Genomic DNA, 23,672 nt, shown 5'->3' with positions numbered 1-23,672 from the left:
GTGGCCCTGGGTTGGCGCCCGCGTGGCGTCTCCGCTCGTCGGCGTGGCTGTCGCGGGCTTGGTGGGGGTTTGCGTGCGGCTGGATGTGATTGGGCGCGCTCGGGTGGGGTGTCAGGGTGCCAGGAGTGGCGATGGGGCGGTGTAGGGTTGGTCGCCTACGGGCTTACACTCACAAGGGATTCACACGATTACTGGGTTCTAGATTACAGAGCTGATTTGTGTACACTCTACCCCTTTCACTTAGCTAATAGACTCCCCCACCCCCGTCCCCTTCTCTCCCTGGTCAACAGACCCCCACATGGTGTCAACAGGTAATACATCTAGCTGACGATAGCACCAACATATTAATAGTTAGTGTAGGCGTTCAATGTATTTCTTGTTGTTTTTTGTGTTTCTTTTCTTTATTCTCTTGTGTTTCTTTTCTTCTGTTCCCTCATAACCCCTTTCTGTTCGCTGCTTTGTCATAATAAACAAGGTATGATGTATGATCACAATGGGAGTATGTCATACTCTCAATGTGAAACATTAAAACTGTTCAGACCGACCGGACACTTAGACGTCCATTCTCCGTGTCAAACAGCTGAACAGGATAGGTTTAAAAAAAAAAACAACATAAAAACAAAAAAATAGAGTTATGTCATATTCACTGTTACCACTCGAGGGCAATGCATCCACCGAAAGCGAAACTAAATGCGAACACTTTCAAGACAAGACAAACCATTACAACACAACACTTATTTAAGTTAATCAATTAGTCGTTGCAGCACTAATTGACATAATCTAAAAGACCAAAACAATCACAGATCATGACAGAAGGATACATGGAGAAGTAGCTGCTGTTTTTTTTTGTTTTGTTTGTTTTTTTGTTAATTGTATAAGTCACAGCATTTTTTTCCAGGGTCTACCTTACATCAGGCCCAAACCTAGTTGATAGGCTCCAATTAATTAGGTAAAACCTTATAAAAAAAACCTTATAGAAAATGAATATATACATGCCGTTAGGTGACAGAAAGAAAAGCATCCGAGTGTTGAGGGAGAAGGAGTGAAAGGGATAACTGGACTGGGACTGCAACAGTAAGTGAAACCAGCAAGAGGCATTGAGTTTAGCTTAACATAACTTAATATAATGTGTTTTCCAATGTTCAACCCAGAGTGCTGTCAGATAAATTTTGAGTCTGATTTTCTTTTAACTCCACTGCTTTCATCCCTGCAACATTCTTCGTTAAGTTAAATCAGCCTGGTAGTTTTCATGTAATCATGCTGACAGCAAAGCAGACAGACAGACGGTGACTATGGTTAAAAAAAAAAAAACCTTCATAACGGAGGATGCGGGAGTGAGGAATAAAATCAATGCATTCATTCACGCCAGGATGCACATTCATGTGCATTTGCTCATGCTTACTATCGCTTGTGTTTGATCTGCCAAACATACAACCACCATGAAACTGAATCCAGATGGACTGGTTCCAACAAATACAACAAATAGTGACCTCTCTTGTTCCCCTCAGAAATATCTATACTCATATTTTTCTTGTGGTCCTCCATTCATTTCTTTTTCACTTTGACATACAGAAAGTAATGTGTGTGTTTTTGAAGGCATGGCAGGCATCAGTCATCAACTTCCTGATAGCATATCTTTATCATACCATAAGGGGTCTCAGAATCTGTGTCAGTTTCAATTATCCAAATTATCCACCCATTTGGAGTCTCTTAGCCAATGCTATCTGATTACAGGGTCAAGTTAATGCAGCTTTCATCACTGGTGTTTATTTTGTCGTCAAACTTTTTTTTTCTTGTCCCTTATCAGCTTCCACAACGCATTGCTGCACTATGCATGATTTTATGAAGATTGTTTGCGTCAGTCACAGTTTTATTTAGTTTATGCTTATATTTTACATATTTATAGGAGATATCATACCGAAGGATACCATATTTCATATCGGTTTTCGAACAACTTATGCTATACGTGCTCTCCCTATATTTTATTGCATATACGACATATGCAATAAAATTTCATCACTGATTATTTTTTTCTATGTTTTGCTACTGCATGTATGTCAACATACTGGAAAAAACGATAGTATTAAGGATGTATCGATACTTTTTGTTAGATTGAGAATAAGGATAAGCAGTTATACTTGAGTTCTCACCAAACCAATACCAATAGCTCCGTGAGTCAACTAAAAAATAAAATGAGCAAGAACATCAGCCTCTTGAGAAAACCACAAAATGTAAAATAAAACCGACATGATAAATAAAGTGATTTTACTATGCCCGCCATGAATTGAACCATTATTGAGGCATGAATAATAAATTGTCAATGCATTTCGTCTGCAAAGGCGCGACTCTATGCTATGCATCTGTAATCTGGAAAATTGAACTGCAAGTGCAAACCACATCCTGACAACCAATCGGCACTGAGAATGCTTACTGCTTCACACACAGTGGGACGGTAGGGGTTGGTGATCAGGTGAAAATTAACATCCCCATCTGTGACCATAATGAGCTTACCTCTCAGTTATGGTAGAAAGCCAAAGATGTTTGTTTACAGCAGTTGAACTGTCAATCAATATACCAGTGGCCAATGTTTAAGTACAACCACAGGCCAATTGACTAAATAAAATCTAAATTCTTCTGCTGCTTATCCACTGTGCCCTGCAAAAACACACTTCCTTAAAACTACCGTATTTTTCGGACTATAGGTCGCAGTTTTTTTCATAGTTTGGCTGGGGGTGCGACTTATACTCTGGAGCGACTTATGTGTGAAATAATTAACACATTATTATATCATTTCACATGTTATTTTGGTGTTTTGGAGTGACACTGATGGTTTGGTAAAGTTGTTAGCATGGTTTTTTATGCTATAGTTATCTAAATAACGTTTATTAGTTATGTTACGTTAATATACCGGCCACGTTCGCATTTCGTTGTTCATGCGTAATGTAACATTATCATACTGTACACTTATTCAGTATGTTGTTCTCTATTGTATTTTTATTTTAAATTGCCTTTCAAGATGACATATCTGTTCTATGTGTTGGATATTATCAAGTATATTTCACCCAAAAATGCGACTTATACTCCGGTGCGACTTATATATGTTTTTCTCCTCTTCATTGCTCATTTTTGGGCTGGTGCGACTTATACTCAGGTGCGACTTATAGTCCGAAAAATACGGTAATTAAATTCCTTTGTTTTCAGTGTAAATCTATTAGAAATAAGTTAAATTATCTGCCAGTGCGTCAAGTAAATTTTACTTACTTGGATTTCTTGAAATAAGAAAAGTAGCTAGCTGAAAATAAGCTTAACAGACTTATTTTAAGCAATACTGTAATTCCCCAAATATAACGCGCACCCGTGTATAATGCGCACCCGAAATGTATCTGTAAAATCTAGGGAAAATTCTTGTACTCGTGTATAAAGCGCACCCTAATTTTAGCGCCATTTTCTGTGGTAAAATTGCTCACAGTATAATAATTTTCACAAAATAAGCGGTCAACATTTTGTTACCGGCATCCCCAAGGGGCCACTGTTTCTTTTGAAAATGACCGGCATTGCCAATTTAGCGTGGAAAAACGGGCGAGCGAAGGGAGAGAGAGAGAGCAGGTGCCGCACAGAGTTGCGCGGAGAGCGCGGTGTTAATCGGCTGTGTCGCCCATTGGTTTCATTTTTTTGTTAATAAAGTATCCAGCAAAGCCACCCAACACGTCTAAGTGTTTTTATACACCTCGCCACCTTCCTGAAGGAAGCTCCGGATGAACTGACGACGAACGAGCCACATAAATCGCCATCCAGTCCCGACCACCTGTCCGGAGTTGAAAGCACCGCAACTTACCAACAATTCATACGAAATGGGTCGCCGTATACGTTCTCTTCAAGACAACCCGGCCTTTTCAGTAAGCCGGCATGTTGTGTAATGTAATATAAAGAATAGACTAATTGTACCGTATTGGCCCGAATATAAGACGGTGTTTTTTGCATCGAAATAAGACTGAAAAAGTGCGGGTCGTCTTATATTCGCGGTCTAGCCATTATACCCATTCACGACACAAGATGGCGTCAGATATCATTGAAGCAATGTTTTGTCTTGACAGATCTCAGCTACTCTCAAGTTTAACCAGTTTGCATTATTTTATTGCAATGTTTTTCCTTATTCAGATTTGTTTCAAGACTACAGTTACACTTAGACTTCACTTTGATGGTTAATGCAGTTATTGCAATTATGTTGTTTTATCACAATAGATTGGTTTATTTACATTTCAAAAACCAGACGCCATTCATTTACGAATGTGATTGCACTTTAGTTTACATATTTAAATGTTCAGATATTAAGATTTGAATGAGGCAAAATAACATGCTTTTTCTCTCAAATATATTGTTATAATGATTTGTTTCAGAGGTACTGTAATTAGTTTCTGTATAAAAATTAATTTGGTGTTCAAAAAGTCTTTTTTCAAACTTGAGTCTTGAAAAAGAGGGGGGCGTCCTATAATCGCAGCCGTCTTATATTTTGCCCAATACGGTACAACAAAAGCATTTTAATTTTATTAGATGTGAAAAATATTATCATGAAAATAATTATTTACAACAAGAAAGTTTATTATTATATCACTGTCGTTCGGATCAGGTAATATTTTGCTGGCCCATGCTGACACTGGAACATGAATCATGATGAATCTTTCAACCTCCATCCCATGATTTTACAAGTGCATTTTTTTTGGGGGGGTGCGCATTTTATTTGGGGAATTACGGTAAATTAGTATATTCATTCATTCATTCATTCATTCATTCATTCATTTTCCATGCCACTTTTCCTCACGAGGGTAGCGTGTAAATTAGTATACTTAATCTTTAAAGAAAAGAAGAAAAAAAAAACCAATTCTAAACATTATTTGAAAGCAAATTTTTCTTGATTTAGGTGAAAAATTACCAACTTTCAGATGTATGGGCTTAATAGTATTTAATGCTCAAAACAAGATGTCATTAATTATTTTAGATTTAAGAAAAATAATCTGATAAAGACGTTATAAATTTGCAGTGTACACAGTGACCAAAGTCTGTCAACAAATGCAACGCGACATGGAAACTGTCAATTGACTATATATCTTCAGTTTTACTACCCGTGTCTAATTCTTACATTTGTTTTCAGTCCACCTTCCATTAAGTGCAGGAAACTGTTGGGCATGGATGTCACCAGAGACGCCATCAATCATTAGTGTGGTTAAATGAAAACAACGCACCAACCTACAGATGCCTCAGGGCCTCAATGAAAGTGCAGGCTCTTAAAGAGTCAAAGTAACGGTCATGAGTTTATGAAACACATATGTTAATGACAGAACTTGACAAATGACCTAGTGTTAAATGATCTGTTGACTGACAATCTACCTAACATGCCCACGAGATGAAATAAAATCACTATGTTCACACTGCAGTTTTTTTGGTGCTGGATCTTGGGTGTTTTTGTTAAGTCTAATCTTTTCATCTTGTCTTTCACATTTCAAATAAATAATTGTTATGTTTGCTGAGTTTGCTGCTAAAACTTACAGAAATCATTGGCACAGTCCAATATCGCTGTGCACACATCAACTATTTGTAAAACTATGGCCAAGAATGGTGTTACTGGGAGGACTCCACCGAGGAAGCCACTGCTGTAAAAAAAATAAATTAAAAAATTAAAAAAAAAAAAAAAACATTGTTGCTTGTTTAATGTTCGCAAAAAGGCACTTGGATACTCAAAAGACGTTTTGGTAAAATATTTTTTGGACTGATGATTTCAAAGTTGAATTGTTTGGGAGTAACACACATAGTCCTGTGTGGAGGAAAATGGAACAGCTCACCAACATCAACACCTCATCCCCACCGTGAAGCATGATGGAGGGCACATCATGATTTGCGGCTGTTTTACCTTAAAATGATTACTGGAAGAATGAATTCAAAGGTCTATCAGAATTTTTTGCAGGAAAACCTGAGGCAGTCTTTCAGACAGTTGAAGCTAAAAAGAGTATGGATGCTGCAACAAGACAATGATCCAAAACAGAGAAGTAAATCAGCTTCAGAATAGTTTCAGAAGAACAAAATACATGTTCTGGAGTGGCCAAGTCAAAGTCCAAACTTGAAACTAATTGAGATGCTGTGGCATGACCTAAAGACAACAATTCATGCAAGACATCCCAGGAGTCTGACAGAACTACAGCAGTTTTGTAGAGAAGAATGGGCCAACATTAATCCTGATCGATGTGCCAGACTGATCTGCAGCTACAGGAAGCGTCTGGTTGAAGTTATAGTTTCCAAAGGGGAGGGGGGGCACAAAATATTAAATGTGATGGTTCACTGACTTATTCATCCCGCTTTTGTCATTTTTTGCATACGATCCTCATTAAAATATGAAAAACTATAAATGTTTGGGTGGTTTTAGTTAAAGCAGAAACTGTTTTTCCATCTGTGTGATTTTCACAAAAATCAGATCACATTTGATGGTGATTTTATGCAGAAATGGGAGAAATTCCGAAAGGTTCAGATACTTTTTCATACCACTTTATACATGTTTCACTGAAGATGTTTTTGGTAACCATGATAATTGTTCCATTTATGAATGTAAGCAATAGTGCTCTCAAATATTATATTGTACATACAAAATTTTGTCATTTCAACAGGAATAAAAAATTTAACCAAAACTGAGTATAGAGCAGAGCTGCTCTAACATTGTTAACATTTTCTTCACACTACAGGGACCAGACGCAGATTTTAGATTTGTAAGGCAGTTGCTTTTGCATTTTTTCTCACTCTCAGTGGTCACAGAAAACCTCATCACTCTGGCATGTAGCATAAATTAGTGCTTATTTCAGGGTCTTAACTAATATCAGCCAACATGCTAAAAATATTTTGGGTTGGTATTTCAGCAGCAGCAAGTTCTGGTGTTTTAGAGAGTACTTAGTATTTCTACTACAACTCTGCATAAGACTCACAAGAAGATCATGTTATGGCCTAGTCATGTTTGTGTATTTCATACCTGTCAAGTTGTACGGTTTCGGCGCAATTCGTACAATTGAGCACAGATTTCTAAATGTGTGCGTTTTTCGTGCCTACTTTTTTTTTTTTCTTAGTTCGGATTTTGTCACCGTTTCGGCAACGAGACAATGTGCGTTACTATGCGTTACGTTGGTTGAATGAGGTGAGAAAAGTCAGAGAGAGAGAAGCCACGGAGAGAGAAGAGTGTTTGTTGTGACGCTGTAGCAAACGCGATGCTAGGCTAGGTGGCTCCAATATTTCCTGACTGTGGCAGACAGCCTACAATCTACGCCTAGATATCACATGCATATGGAACTACATGCGAAATGACAGACTCGGCGGCGTTGGTAAACGGCCGCCATTTTAAAGCAGTAGACTTCTCAGAAAGGTTCAGTTGTAGTGAACCTTCCTAGGTAACCAAAGTAACTTTTTATCAACAATATTCCTAGTCGGCATAATCTTCAAATGATGAAACAGTTTTAAACTTTCACATGTCGAAAATAGACAGAATGCAAAAATTGGAGCAATTTTAACAACTTTAACGGTTGATTCACAACATTAAATGACTTCATAACATAGCAAAGGAAAAAAAAAAACATGAAAGGTAACACCAGTTACTTTGCCAAGTAACTAATTACTCTTGCGTTCAGGTAACTGAGTTACAAACTCAATAACTTTTTGGGAGAAATAATTTGTAACTGCAATTATTTACTTTTTTAAAGTAAGATTAACAACACCGGACAACAATGAAGTCTGCAGAACGCTAAGTGACGAAAGCGGCAATTTTATTCTGCTAATTTGTTACCGAACACAATTTGCCCGCAACTATTGCTGATCACTTCTCAGAATTAGCCAAATTCAATATGCTATTCATACATCATTCCCCTTGAGAGAGAGAGAGCGAGAGAGAGAGAGAGAGAGAGAGAGAGAGGAGAGGAGAGAGAGAGGAGAGCGAGAGAGAGAGAGAGAGAGAGAGAGAGAGAGAGAGAGAGAGAGAGAGATGTGATGTCTGTGTATGTTTTTTTTTTTTTTTTTTTTTTTTTTTTTTTTTTTTTAATTACTAAATATAGTAACTTGCCCTATAAAGGGGCATTTCATATAAATCTGGAGCAAATGTTTAATGAAGGGGTTCCAATGTACAAAATCAATAAAAATCCAGTACTTCCTTTCTCCTCAACCAATACCATAATAGCATCTCCGATTAAAGTGCAAGTAGCATAAGATCCTGTAATTATCCTCTCACAGTCATGAGTCATGATATCCTGGCAGCTAGAGCAGTAAGAAGATGTGATATTATCCAAAACTATCTTCAAATCCTCATCCTGCAACCTTGCAATAAATTAAAATAAAATTAAATCAAAAAGTGCCAACTTGTGAATGTATAGACAAGTCTATGAGTCAAATAGCCTTGAAAAGCGAACTACTGTTGACTTAAGGAGGGCAGCCTTGAGAGGGTGGAGCTAAGAGCCATGTAGCACTGCTGAAATGCAGCTGGTCCTTTTAGGTTGGCCTTTTCATCCTCCTCACTTCAGGTCCCTTATAGGAGCCTGAGTGTTCCTGGGAAAGTGTCCAAGTCTCACAAGGAGTCATCAACTCTATGAGTTAGGCATTGAATTTCTAAAAACAGTGGCACTTGGGCCTCTAGTTCCCATGTTTAGACAATATATTTAATAAATTTGTGCATGAAAGTCTGGCCTGTATACCGTATTTTATGACCGTATTTTATGGACTATAAGTCGCAGGTTTTTTTTTTTCAGTTTGGCTGGGCCTGTGACTTATACTCAGGTGCAGCCTATATCTGTTTTTTGTGTTGTTTAGACTTTAGTTATCCGAAAAATTCGTAATAAATTTTGTTCACAGATGCCTATTTAGCCTGTTGTTCTCCATTTTACCATTGCTGCTGTTATAGTTCACAAAGGTATGGCATGTTTAGCGGACGATCCTTTTAAATGTTCGTGCCTGTCACGTGAACGTCCTGTCAAGTTTGAAAAAGAAAATGCCACGATCGCTCAGAACGAAAAGTAGTTGGCCTTGACCCGGTGTACAACATGTAAAGAGCTTCTGTTTCTTTATATTGTGGGTTGGTGTTGTCTGCTTTAACTGTTACGGTTGCAATGCTTTGTGCTTCACAATGTCACGGTGTACAAATGACGCTACTTTGCTTATGCTTCTGAACTGCCATTCTAACCATATAGAGATCGTTTGCAATGTCATCAAAATGCCACATGCGGGTTCAATCTGTGCTAATTGGATATTGCGTTTGTTGGTTTGTGAATGTACTATGTGCTTTGATCGTCACGTTTGTTTGATTGAATGTAAGCCGTAAGAGTGGGTTTAAATCAGATGGCATGTGACTTCCTGGACTTGATGGAATAAATGATTAGAAACATGACGAAGCTGGCGATTTCTTTGGCGATGTTACCACAATAATAATTGTCACCTTAACTGATAAAGACTGGCAAACGGAGGTCAGAGAAGGACCGTCGAGATCATCGAGATTCTACAGCTGTATTGTCGAGCCAGTTCACGGATGCGCACAACACGCTCATATTTTTCCATCATTCCCATCTTCATTTCAAAGGTAAGCATCAGCTTTTCCCTTTTTCACCACCTGCACTAACCTTGCAACCCGTGTTTTCTCTAACAAGAAAATCTGCCGTGTGTCTGTCTTCCTGCAAAACAAAGAAACTGCGGCGCTGTCATAAATCGTCGTATTTCGAGCATGTCGTCAGTTGTAGAAACAAATGCCGGGTCAAATTTTACATCGGTAGTCGAAAAGATCAAGTGTCGAAGCGATCGTATATCGAGGTACCATTTTATATACAGTGGGGAGAACAAGTATTTGATACACTGCCAATGGGAAAACCCACTTATGTTTTTTTCCTCTTCATTGAGCATTATTTGGCTGGTGTGACTTATACTCAGGCAACAACAAGTCCGTATTGCCCTCTTCCGGCTTGCCCTCTAACCGGCAATCAAGCAATCCGCCTTGATCAAAAAAAAGAATTCAATCCGGCTGTGGTGATCATTGTTTATATAGTTTTTTTTTATGTTAGGCTGGATAGGTTGGTGTATTGGCATAAAAAGTTAGCATTTGGAAACTATTTCACTTGAAAACCATCTTGAAATAACCAGTAAATTGATTTATATATACAAAGTACTTCAGTCAAACGTTTATGAGGTGCTACAAAACATCAATCAACATAGCATCCAATGTTATTGTATCTTTTTGTGGCCTTGGGGGGAAAAAAACATGTGCCACATGTATGCTTGACAATGGCGAAATTAAATACTGCCTTAAATCCTTGCATCTCTATCTCTTAAGAGTAGCCAAGAAGAGGTCTCCCCACTCTAATGTTCTAAACAAAAGCAGCATTGAAAAAAAAAAAGAAAAGGAATAGACGAGGTGCGCATGAGAAGAGCTTCATTGGCAGTTAACGGGGCTTAGAGTGTCTCCCTATATGTCTATTCGAACAAGGCTAATGGCTTCCCTCTTGTCCTCATATGAATGAAGAAGAAATTAGAAATTCGTTCAAATCTCTGCTGGGGAAGTGGATGACGTCTTTGTGTGGACTGTTGAATCAATAGTTAGATCATTTTACTGATTCAGTCTGTATTTGCTGTCGAAACTGGTACAAAAATGTCCCAAAAATTTTCGGGTTGCATTGCAGGCCTACCCAAGATTCTCTGATTTACTGAAGATTGTGTTGTTTGTTTGAGGGTTGAGAAATTTGGTTTTGGAGACTCTTTTCGCCACTGGATAACAACATTATATAAAAAAAAATATAGTCATATCGGGACAACAACACTACTTACTTACATTAGGTATCATACATATTTTATTAAATGATGTACTTTGAGTCAGTACTGTATTCCTTTTATTCTGTCTTTCTCCCCTACCCTTTTCTATCCAGCTCCATTCTTTGAATAAACAACGCAATATGAATAACCACAATAGGAGTTCACCAAATTTCCATATGGCACTTTAAAACTGTTTCAGCCATTAACTCTGAGGTACCATTTTCTGCGGCCAAACAGCAGAAAAAGGACCGTTTCAAAATAAATGAATAAATAAAAATCAAAAAATAAAATTAAAAATACAGTGGTACTTCGACATATGAATTTAATTCGTTCCAGGACCTGGTTTGTATGTCGAGACAGATTTCCCAAAAGAATATACTATAATTAGATGAATGTGTACCACAAGCCCAAAAACTTTCGATATATCCTCAATAAACACTACAGGTGCGATTACTAATAGCAATTACACATAGCAAAACAAATAAATTATAAATAAATTATAAATCAAAAGGCATTTTTAATGTCACCTTAACTTGGAGAATGGTAAACAGTGGTTGGAGCAGATGTGGTGGATGCCATGTTCTAACTTAACAAATGCATTTAATTAGACACATGTAAAACTAATTATGAATAAAATAGAAATTAAAAATATATATATTCTTTTCAAGGGTGCTGGAAGTCACTCACAGCACTGGGCGCTGAGGATCTATTTTAGTTTTTCCCATCCAAAAACAGCTGTTTCGGTCTAAATTTGTCGTGCGTTTTCTCCATACAAGGTGTGCACAATGGCAGTACATACGCATGCTGGATAGTTTACATACTGCTACTAGAATACAACAAAGACAGTGTTCCATTTAACCTACAGTGTGGGTTGGAGTTTTTGTACTGAAAATGAACGCGCTCATGTATTATAATGCAAATCCCCGCAGCTAGACGGCACAATGACACACAAACACATTTGAAAACTAAAAGGGCCAATAAGCCTCGGTTTAAACCCCCTTTTAACGACACTAAATAAATTGCACACGAATATCCAACAGAGCCCTGCACGTCGACAGCTTAACAGCAACAACCAACAATAATATGGCTACAATGCTTACCTATTTGAAGACACTACTAGAGGACAATCATCTTCATTTTTGACCTGGAGTTGAATGAGAAAATTTCGCTGTTTTTATAAAGAAAAAAATCGCTAATTCATTCTTGTGCCATGTTAACGGCTCATCTGACAACAGTTTCCGTTCCAATAGCGACTTATTCAATGTGACCCGGTAGCACGCAAGGTGTTTTTTTTTTTCAACACATATATTTAATCCCCAAAATTAAATACACTATTTTTCAATGTTTTTTTTTGTTTTTTACAAAAAAAAAAAAATGCACAAAACCTTTTTTACTCCCTAACACCAGGGAGTGCCGCAGCACCCTCAGCACCCTACTTCCTGCACCACTGTTTCCATTGTCACCTTAACTTACTGGTGAACGGAGGTCAGACAAGACAGCGGGTGTGGAGGAGACATATTCTGGCAGTACTGTTTAGCCAGACACCCACACCACGCTCAAATTTACCCTGATTTCTTTCTGCATTTCAATGATAAGCGTCACCTTATTCCATTTTTCACCACTACTACCACCTGCATATCCTTCTTGGGACCCACAATGATTTCTCTCACCAGAAAATCCAACGTGCTAACATCTTGTGGAAAAACCATGAAATTGCGACGATGTGGTAAATCGTTGTATTTCAAGCATGTCGTCATATGTCAAGACAGATGACGAGTCAAATTTTACATCATATGTCAAAAGAATCATATGTCGATGTGTTCGTATGTTGAGGTACCACGGTACACCTCTCCAGGGAGGCGTCCAGGAGGCATACCAACCAGATGCCCGAGCAACCTCAACTAGCTCCTCTCAATGTGGAGGAGTAGCGGCCCGACACAGTGTCCCTCCCGGATGACCGAGCTTCTCACCCTGTCTTTGCAAACTGCTCAGAGAAAATTGATCCCATCCCTCAACTACTTCCTGCTTCCACTTGCAATGCTTTGTCCAACCGACCAATCAGGTTGACATATCGCTTCTGAAGATATCTTATTTTCCACTCGTACTCCATTACAGTTCAGTATTTCCTGAAGCATTTGCTATAACTAATCTCTGATATATGAAATCATTGGAAAGGAGACTGCAATTGCACGGTAACCAGACTTATCTAGAGCCAAACATTTCTTGTTTTAGCCAGTCATTTTTCCATAACAGATTTGGTAAATTTTCAAATTTACGGTTTGCGGGCCATATGTAAAGGAAAATTCAGTTCTTCTTAAACGATGTGAGAGAAATACTTTACAAAGCCAAACCAAAGTAACAAACAAGAGAGTCTAATGACTTCCAGTTGCTGCAGTGGTTTATCAGGGTTTGCAGTCATTACGGTAGCATACCATCACATTTTCTGTGCTCAATCAGCAAAGCTGGTTGAAAGATATAGTTTAGTAGAAGTGACACTTTATCTCAATGAATTTTATATATATATATATTTTTTTAAAGAGGTGTTTGTAAATTTACTCTCGTCCACTGAGTGGTCACCTTATTGTTATGGAGGGATTGTGAATTTGTAAGCCCTAATGATCCTAGCAACTGGGTTATGTAATTGAAATTAAACATTTTTAGATTCTTTCACATCACATCTACTTCCTCCTTTTAAGTAAATTCTTTTACCACAAATCTTACCTTTTGAAAAGACTTATTAGGAATTCCCAGCACCATTTACTGCTGGATGCACTGGTTATGATCATCTACTGTAAAAAGTTAGTCAAAGAGTGCTCAACGCTTAGTTGACACATCATCACTGGTTGGTTGCTATAATATACTGTATATTAGTTTTTAGAGAAGTTGTTGTTGTTTATCAAAGCAGCAGCAGGCGGAACCAGCATCAGAAACAGAGTAAGGGCTGGGATTCACACAGATGCCTCATTAATGTGTGATCAAGTATAGAGACAGAGGACGTCTGTGGAGCGCGGCCAGCACTCTCGTCCTCACCACAGAGAACCCTTTCTACACCTCGCACCCCACTTCGTCTCTTTATTGCACAGCAAGCACAAACAAAACACATCTAGTATATCCGGTTTCTTCTCTGGAGCAGGAGGAGGCAAAGTTTACCAAATAGCAATGTGAAGCTGTGGGCACATACGTTGCCCAGTATGCACGTATAGTGTGTGTGCAGAGATTAAAAGGAAATCAAAGCCTGTCAATGTGAGGAAAGGCTGCTTTGAGCGCTGCTTCCCTCAGCATCAATTAGCAGGTTGTGCTGTGACTGCCTGCTGTTAGATTTGAAGTGGACTTGACCTGGGTGAGGTAAACACACCTCATCCCCAGGCTCGCTGAAATCAGATGGAGGGCAACAATGTGCCACTGCCTGAGCCACAGAAGCCCGCCTGTGTTTGGCCTCTAACCTGCTTTAGTAGTCATTTCCGACCTTCTGCTCTAATTTCCTCGGCCCAGCTCAGGCACAGCACTGACAGTGGAGACTTCACTTGGCTGTAAAGGAAACATTTTGTTCAGCCTTGTCACAGTAGATGAAGAGCTTCGGATTTGATGGAACCACCTCCTAGGAATAGCGAATATGACATTTATAATGGCATGAAATCAGTGTTGCCAAAGTTGCCATGAAATACAAACATATAGATATATTACTAATTACTTAATTTTGAAAAGTACCTAAGTTAGATTCCAAGTTACTTTTTAGTGTCCACAAATACATATAATATTCCTTGACTTCTTATTTATAATAGCCTTTCTTGATTTTACTGGCCCTACTGTTTTATAACCATACATATTTAACTGTTAATTATCCAATTTTAAAATGTAACAATTATAATGTACAATGTATGTATAAAAATAGATTTAAATCAATTTTTGTCATGCTTGATGAATATTGAACATTGTCGGCTATGAATTGTTTTGTAAAACAAAACATTGTCTAATACCTTATTTGAGCTGAAACATTTTTGAAATAATTTTAGACAAGTTTCCGAGGTGTCTGCTCTCATCTTCCGTTTTAGAATTCCTCCATCCAAAACAACAGTGGAGTTGGAGTAATATTACTCATCCAAATGCAGTTGTATCTTTGACAACACATTGCTTACTTCAACCGCAATTCATGTTGTTTTTTTCAAAACCGGAAGTTCGTCCAAGATGGCGCCGCCCATATTTCGCTCAGGAAACTTGTCTATAGGATTGCACTGTTTTTTTCTAAATATTGTAATTTAAATTAACATGCAATTACCGTATATTTTTTTCAAAGTGTTCTTGTATTTATCAGCATACATACACAATTGTAGATTCGCTTGACTGAGGGGAAATTTTTACGGATGGTGCTTTGCACTTGAGGGAAGACTTTTGTGCAAGCGCGAGCAAGAAAACATTTACGCATCTTCAACCACTAGCATTACATAGCTTTGGTGGTAGAGTGGTTAGCATAGCTGTCTTCCAAGCAGCGACCCGAGTTCAACGGCGTCGAACTCACTGTAGGCCATAACTAGGCATGTGCCGGTATGATATTCTGACGGTATGATAACCTTAAACCAAAATATCACAGTTTCACAGTATCGTGATATTGCAATTACAGCTCTAAAATGTGTTACAATTAGGTATCTAGGTTTAAAAAAAATTAATTAATTAAAAAAAAAAAAAAAATTCTTCCATTGAACAGAATTTTTATTTTTCAAAACATATTATCGGATTGGACCATAAGTATAATGTTGAGTTAAAATATATATTTTTTTAAATAACTAAATATTCAAAATAAAATTCAAATGAATAAAGTCCTTTAGGTGAGCCTAAACCCACAGCCATATCTCAACATTATTATCATCAGAACATAAATAGTTCAATTATTTACCATAAAAAGCACGTGTGTATGACTCGTATCATGTTTATATTATACACACACTCTTTCTCAACACAAACAGTTGCCAGAGAGAAAAAAAAACATCACGTTTTACCACTGCTAGACACACTAAACACGCTGGAGTTAACTCGTAACTGGTGGGAAACGTTCGAGACAGTGTTTACGAACCTTTGATTTTGTATGAATGCAAAATCATATCGAAGGTATTGCCTCCTGAGCAGCCACCCTCCGCAAACATGTTTGAAATATCAGTTGGCCTTCCTCTTCTAAGCCGCTGCCGTCAGTAACTTTTCTGTAGCCGAAGTATTTCCATACCAGCGATTTCGTTTTGTTCAATGGAGGAAAAACGTTCAGGAGTTTCACCTCCTCCAGTCATCGTGTAGCATAGCTGACTCACTGACACTGAGCTACAACCGGTGGGGGACAGTTGTGCCTTGCAGCTGCAAGCAAGGAATTTCTCCATGCATTTTTGGGGCATAAAAAATAGCAAATACCTTAGGGACGGTATGACAGAAATTTTTTACGTTTTTGAAACCTTGACGTTTTCATTCCATGGTATACCTTGAAACCGGTAATCGGCACATGTCTAACCATAACCCATAGAAACATATTGAATGTGACTTGGTGGATACTGTATGTAACAGCACAGCCTGTGATGGAAGTCTAAAAGCCTCACACTATGTTTTCAGTAAGATACATGACCACAGTAGTAATGCCCAAGCTCTTGGATAACTAACCTAACCCTCTAATCTGATTATAGGCCTGGAAATAGTTAAGAGTTACATGCTAGATCATTTCTTAACCAACAATTTCAAATGCACTACGGCTGCCCGGCTCCCCAAAAGTAAGACATGATAAGCTCATGTCCTCTCCTATGAACCTACAAGAAAAAATGTCTGCTATTAATTAATCATCCGTTGAAGCAAAAAATTTAAATTCGGGCTCAGCAGATGGATGGGTATACATCCATTGGACATACTGTACCAACCGGATTTCACTGGTTGATTGATTCGTCCACAAATAATAAAGGAGTAGCCATTTTAGTTGCCCCCTCCCATGCGGTCTTAAAAGCATGGGTATGACAAAACAGTATGCAACATCCGAAGTGGTACACTAACCAGCCTTCCACATGAATTGGGTTAAGCTATCAAGCCCTGTTTGAATGCCTTTGCACAGTCGGCCCATTCATAGCCACTGAGTGTAAATTGTAATGTAAACAAACAGTTTACTGTAGCAGAAGTCAGGAGTATCCAGTTTGACCTCTACTCCAAACATTCATACTTACAGTTTAAATTGGAAAACGCTTCCAAATTAAATCACTTGGTCAAATACAGGTTTATCAAATGTCAGCTAAAGACTTAATGTGTTTTTAGCCACCTGTTAGATTGCATGTTGCAGTATACAAAAAATAAACACCTAAATGTGAAAAGGCAATACTTTTCCTTTTCCGATTGGTATGGTTCATAAATGGTTCAACCAGGGGGAATACAATACAGTTGCGGATTCATTCCTTTTTGATTCTCCTTTTGATTATCATTGGGTGACATGAGGCCATTATCATTATATACACGGTTAAAATGAAAATAAACCAATTTCATGATGCATCGCTTTAGTTATAATAGGATGAGTCAATGAGCAATGAATAAATAATACATTTTTGAAAAATTATTGTGGCAGCTTGCTTTTTGAAGGCAGTTCAACAGTCATTTACCTCTTTACTCCTGACTAACCTCAATGACCTTGAACATCAAATAACTACAGCGACCAACTCATCATAAAGCTCTTGGATGGATCGTAAAGTAGATTGTGATATGCTGATGATTCATATTTGACAAGTATTTTTTATTGCGTTGATGTTGCCCATGCTGAAGGACACACTGAACACTAGTAAGACAGGGTTTAAAAGTAGCTGGAGTTTCGATTATGCGATGGACTCATTTCATTATTTTTTTTAATAACGCTATTATTTGGTATAATAACTGATTTTTTGTTGTAGTTGCTGTTGTTGCTTTATTTACTGGTTCTTATTATTGTCTCTCTGTGTTTTTAAGAGACCACATATATATATATATATATATATATATATATATATATATATATATATATATATATATATATATATATATATATATATATATATATATATATATATATATATATATATATATATATATATATGTATATATGTATATATACATATATTTTAGGGCTGTCAAAATTATCGAGTTAACGCGCGGTAATTAATTTTTCTAATTAATCACGTTAAAATATTTGACCCAATTAACGCACATGTCCCGCTCAGACAGTATTCTGCCTTTTGGTAAGTTTTACAGCAAGGCTTTTTGTGCTGTCTAACAGCGAACTTGTGGTCGCTTTGCGACATGGTTTATTGTTTTCTTGCCAGTTCAATATGGCTGTACAACGTCTCGGGCTGACGCCTACGTTGTAATGTTGTGCTTATATGATCCTTGGACAAGATTTGTCCGTAAGTATGGTTGTTGTAAAGAATGTACATATTATGTTAGTAAGCGAAATGTTATATTTTTTGTATGAGACGCTTTTTGTTTATGTTTAGTGAACCTGTATAGCGTGCTAAGCTAACATTGTTGCTAATGCAATGCTTGTGTACTTTTTTTTTTTGTAGTTTTACAACGGTCTAAAGAGGACAATGGTTTGAGGCCATTTTATTAATAAATCAGATGAAAAAGGAAGAAGTCTGATTATTAAGACGTCGTTCACTATCTGTCTAGCTTTGGAAAAAGCAGACACTTCGGAGTGAGGACAGCATAGACAGATTTAAATGACAGTAGAGTGAAATGCCCACTACAGTCCTTATGAACCGTATGTTGAATGTATATATCCATCATGTGTCTTATCTTTCCATTCCAACAATTTATTTTAGAGAATATATATATAATTTACAGAAAAATATGGCATATTTTATAGATGGTTTGAATTGCGATTAATTACGATTAATTAATTTTTAAGCTGTAATTAACTCGATTAAAAATTTTAATCGTTTGACAGCCCTAATATATATATATATATATATATATAATTTTTAATCGAGTTAATTACAGCTTAAAAATTAATTAATCGTAATTAATCGCAATTCAAACCATCTATAAAATATGCCATAATTACAGCTTAAAAATTAATTAATCGTAATTAATCGCAATTCAAACCATCTATAATATATGCCATATTTTTCTGTGTGTTAGGGCCTCTGCCCCTCCTTCCTAATTACAGGTCAGACGGGTGGAGTGGCCGCAGCTGTGAGCAGTTACAATCAGCCAGCTTTAAAAGCCCAGCGGACGCACCACCACGTCGCCAGATCAACTTGTCTTTCTTCTCAGTCAGTTGTATCCCGCACCCCTATTGTACACATTGATTTTGACTCTCGGCTCATGACCTCTTTGTCTCGCTTCCAGGACCTGATCAGCGCGCCCCTCGTCGGATACCTCAGCTTATCTTCTGACCCGCTCAAGCCGACAGCCGCCGACATCTCACGTTGGCTTCAACTTGCAACAACTCCTCCTTCCGTCTGAGTAATCATCGTGTGTTCAATAAACTTGTCATCTCCCCACTCACGTTCCCTGTTGTCTGCGTTGGGATCCCCCACCACTTCCGCGATCCTTAACACTGTGTATATACATATATATATATATATATATATATATTAGGGCTGTCAAACGATTAAAATTTTCATCATTGACCGTTTTAAAAAAACGGTCAATGACGGAAAATTTCCGGTTAACGCGACCCCTGCTTTAGACCGTCGTAAAACTACAAAATAAAAGTACACAAGCATTGCATTAGCAACAACGTTAGCTTAGCACGCTATACAGGTTCACTAAACATAAACAAAAAGCGTCTCATACAAAAAATATAACATTTCGCTTACTAACATCATATGTACATTCTTTACAACAACCATACTTACGGACAAATCTTGTCCAAGGATCATATAAGCACAACATTATCATCCCGAGACGTCGTGCAGCCATAATGAAGAAAGAAAAGAAAATAATAAACCATGTCGCAAAGCGACCACAAGAGTTCGCTGTTGGACAGGACAAAAAGCCTTGCTGTAGAACTTACCAAAAGGCAGAGAATACTTTCTGAGCGGGACATGTGCGTTAATTGCGTCAAATATTTTAACGTGATTAATTTAAAAAATTAATTACCGCGCGTTAACGCGATAATTTTGACAGCCCTAATATATATATATATATATATATATATACATACATACATCGGCACGGTGGCTGAGTGGTTAGCACGTCTGCCTCACAGTTCTAAGATCAAGGGTTCAATCCCGGGCTTCGGCCTTCCTGTGTGGAGTTTGCATGTTCTCCCCGTGCCTGCGTGGGTTTCCTCCGGGAACTCCGGTTTCCTCCCACATCCCAAAAACATGCATGGTAGGCTGATTGAACACTCTAAATTGTCCGTAGGTATGAGTGTGCGCGTGAATGGTTGTATGTCTCCTTGTGCCCTGCAATTGGCTGGCAACCAGTTCAGGGTGTCCCCTGCCTACTGCCCGTAGTTAGCTGGGATGGGCTCCAGCAACTCCGCGACCCTCGTGAGGAAAAGCGGCATGGAAAATGAATGAATGAATATATATACATGGCAGAAAACACTCAGGTGACTTGAAGTTCCGCTCTGAGACCCTCACTTTGGCCAACTTTCAAAATTGTTCGAAATGCATGTGTGATACATCATTGGAAAGCTTAAAATCTCAATTTTCTGGGGGAACAAAAATTTTGAACAGGAAAGCATTTAAAGAAAAAATGTTTTTTAAACAGCAAAAACCTAATTGGAGGCGAGAACACGCGAGAGCAGAATTGAAGACGCCACGATTTTAACAAGATATTATCGTGTACTTACCTTGTTTTGATACAAAAACTCCATGTAGTATGTTTCACCAAGTGTCAAGACACAGCTGTGAATGGCCACAGCTGGCTTTCAGGGGGATTTTATGGGTGAAACATGGTGATAAAACAAGGTTCGCGATGCAGAAATCACAGACAACAAGGAGTGGTTGAGATTTTCTTTTCCATATAGTTACCCTTTTAAAGGTTATTTTTCAACTTTTTTTTTGTTTGGATCGATTATTTATCATCTAACATATATCAGGGAAAATGCGACAGTAACAAAAACAATACAATTAAGCGATAGTTATGAGGTAGATATCCCGTGACTTTTTTAAAGACGCCAAAATTTTGATTGTGACGTAATTTGTTTAAAAGTTTAAAATATGCGATTGAATAATTTTTTTAGTCGTTTTTTTTTCTAAACTAAAATTTATACATCAATTAGTGATTCTAAGCTAAAAATGACAGACATTTTGAATGATAAATATAATTACTTACCTTCTTTTTATGGCTAGGTTTAAACAAAAGTGGTTGCGCGATGACTGTAAACGGGGGTTTTCAGGGTAAAACGGACAAATTAAAAATAGTTCGGAGGCTTAGTGCATCATGAATCTGCTATGGCAGCATATAGGCATATTGTTCTATCAAGCACAACAGTTCTTTTGGCTTAAAATAAAGCAGTTTATTTTAAAGGGGGTGCAAGAGCAGAAACTGCTTTTTCAGCCTTATCTGTGTTTTCCGCCATATATACATACATACATATATGTATTTATTTATTTTTAATCATTTTTCACATACAAAAAAACTAATTAAAGGGTGACGGTTATTGGGCCGGCCGGCTGTACCAATGAGCTGTCCCTTATTTATTTATTTATTTTTTTATTTATTTTTTTTTTTTCAGGGAGTTGCCAACCCTATTCAAGTCACCGGACTACAGTAATGTGTTTTTATTAACTATTTTGCCGCCATTTACTGCAACAGACGACCCATTTGAACTCGAACCTCTGGTCAAAATGGACTGCTGACAATGGCAGTAAATGAGTTCACGCTTTAATGTCCTGTTCATCCAACTAAAATGTATTGGACGGCTATTACTGTCAATGGCAGTAAAGGAGTTAACAGTAGCTTTTGAGCACATGGCTCACCTCACATCACCGATTTCACTTTTGAGTTGGAATACAATTAAAACAGCTTGATTTATGGAATTTTGTGTTTTTAGGGTTGACGTCATTAACTACAAACAATCAGAGATCTGTACGGATAAACATCAGCACCACTCACATGCTGGCTTGTTTGAGTTTCTCTGTTAAACTTGTTAATTCAATACTGGCAGCTTCTTCAATGGACTGCACAACAGACTGACCACAGCTGTTGTGCAGAATGAAGGCCATGTTTATATCACCAGTGGTTTGTCTGTTTATGTTTGCTTTCTTTGATATAACACCACGTGCATTAGAGGGGAAAAAAACATATACAACATTCCAGAGGAAATCGACAAAATTATTACTTCAATGTATCCTTTAGTGGTCAGTTAGCACCATGGACAGAGATCACATCAGCCCATGCTGGACAGGTGACCTCTGACGCCCTCATACTGCTACACAGACCCTGAGAAATCACTAGAAAATTTGCCAAGGGTGCTATTGTCAATACGCTCTTGCTGCAAACAATAACGCAGCAGTTCAAGTTCATCTGATCCCAGCAGACTACACAAAAGCTTTTTCTCAACAACAAGAACATACACCAACCCCTTTTATGAAACTCATGTGGGCTCAACATTTGTCTAAGAACACACCAGAGCCTAGTTCCTTATTTTGTTTCCAGAAAATACAATTGTGAATGAATGTCTAAATGTTTTTGTGTGTGCCTGACACCTTTAAATCAACATTGCAACTAAATGTTACATGACAGGGTGACATTGACACTGTGTATTCAGCATTAGAAGTAGGGGCTCTTTAAATCTAAATATAACTGTGTCTAATGTTGATACCTAACTCTGGCGAATGCTGCGTTCACTTGCTCCTCCAGAGTCAAGTAAACTAACTACCGTGATCAGAAGTAAACACATTTCAAGCATACCCATTGGAACAGTGTAGTTCCAGCATATATAATAAAGACTGGGTTCTAAAAGAACACTCACAACTAATCTAGAGAAACGTATAGGGGGAAAAAAAGTTGAAAGCAGTTATGAAACGTGTCAATTGGGTGAGGGTTAGGGTCTAGGTTAGGGTAGTGTGTAAAAGGATCTTTTGTTTAAAACGACGTGTAGTGATTTTAAATATTTATATAGTCCCTGCTTCCTTCAAAACGTAGTAGTCATAGTGTATCCCCAATTACCTTACAACACTTGAACGCATCAAAAAGCCGTCACAGACATCGAAATTCGTTCAAACACTTGAAGATGTCACTGCACTTACTTTGTTAAGGCGGGGGTCTCTGGTAACCTCATAGCCCCTCTTCTTTGTGTTAACGAAGGCCCTTGTGTTGTTGTCTGACTTGTGCATTTCTAAGTCGCCGGATTCCTTTCCAGTCAGCCCGTGTGCCATGTTGTTATCACTTTAAATAGCAACAACTAGGGGAGACGCAACAAGTGGATGAGACGCGCAGGTTCAAGTCGTATGTGACCACACGTCAGCCGCAGCAGGCTCGCCATTGCACGCCTTATCAACTAAGACTTTTTTTTTTTTTTTACTACCTTTTAGTCTTTAAGATCAAAGCTGCGCTTTGTGATTGGTCAGAACAGAAGTAGACGTGAAGAGTAGATGACGCGCAGAAAGTGACCAATTTATAGGCTCAATTCCTTTTTAGTGATTTAGGAAATATCAACATGAATTAATTGGTCAACAGCTATAGTGCTTATAGTATTGTATACAATCCACAAGGAGCTAAATACGTTTTTTTTTAATGATTCCTTTGTAAAATACATTTATAGTTCATTACTTCATTGTATATGAATTACACCAGGTGAAAAAAGTGCAACAGGTAGTATAATTATGCCGTATACTATAGAGTGTGTCATAGTGGGTGTTGGATTTCATTCCAACAAAACAAGATGACACATTTTCACCAATCTGGTGTCTTACAAGTGT

At 37.8% G+C, this 23,672-nt stretch overlaps 1 protein-coding gene across 1 annotated transcript in view; it reads right to left on the bottom strand.

Annotated features, from left to right (window-relative positions):
- me1 (malic enzyme 1, NADP(+)-dependent, cytosolic) overlaps positions 1 to 23,230 on the bottom strand; it is a 141,607-nt gene extending 118,377 nt beyond the window's left edge. The window contains exon 1 of the mRNA XM_057834236.1: positions 23,001 to 23,230. Within this exon, the coding sequence (XP_057690219.1) occupies positions 23,001 to 23,129 (129 nt within the window). The 5' untranslated portion in view covers positions 23,130 to 23,230. The remainder of the gene's footprint in view (positions 1 to 23,000) is intronic.
- Positions 23,231 to 23,672: the final 442 nt, after the last annotated feature.

Source organism: Corythoichthys intestinalis, chromosome 4 (assembly GCF_030265065.1).
Source record: "Corythoichthys intestinalis isolate RoL2023-P3 chromosome 4, ASM3026506v1, whole genome shotgun sequence".
Classification (NCBI taxonomy): domain Eukaryota; kingdom Metazoa; phylum Chordata; class Actinopteri; order Syngnathiformes; family Syngnathidae; genus Corythoichthys; species Corythoichthys intestinalis.
This window is presented reverse-complemented; position numbering and strand designations above follow the sequence as displayed.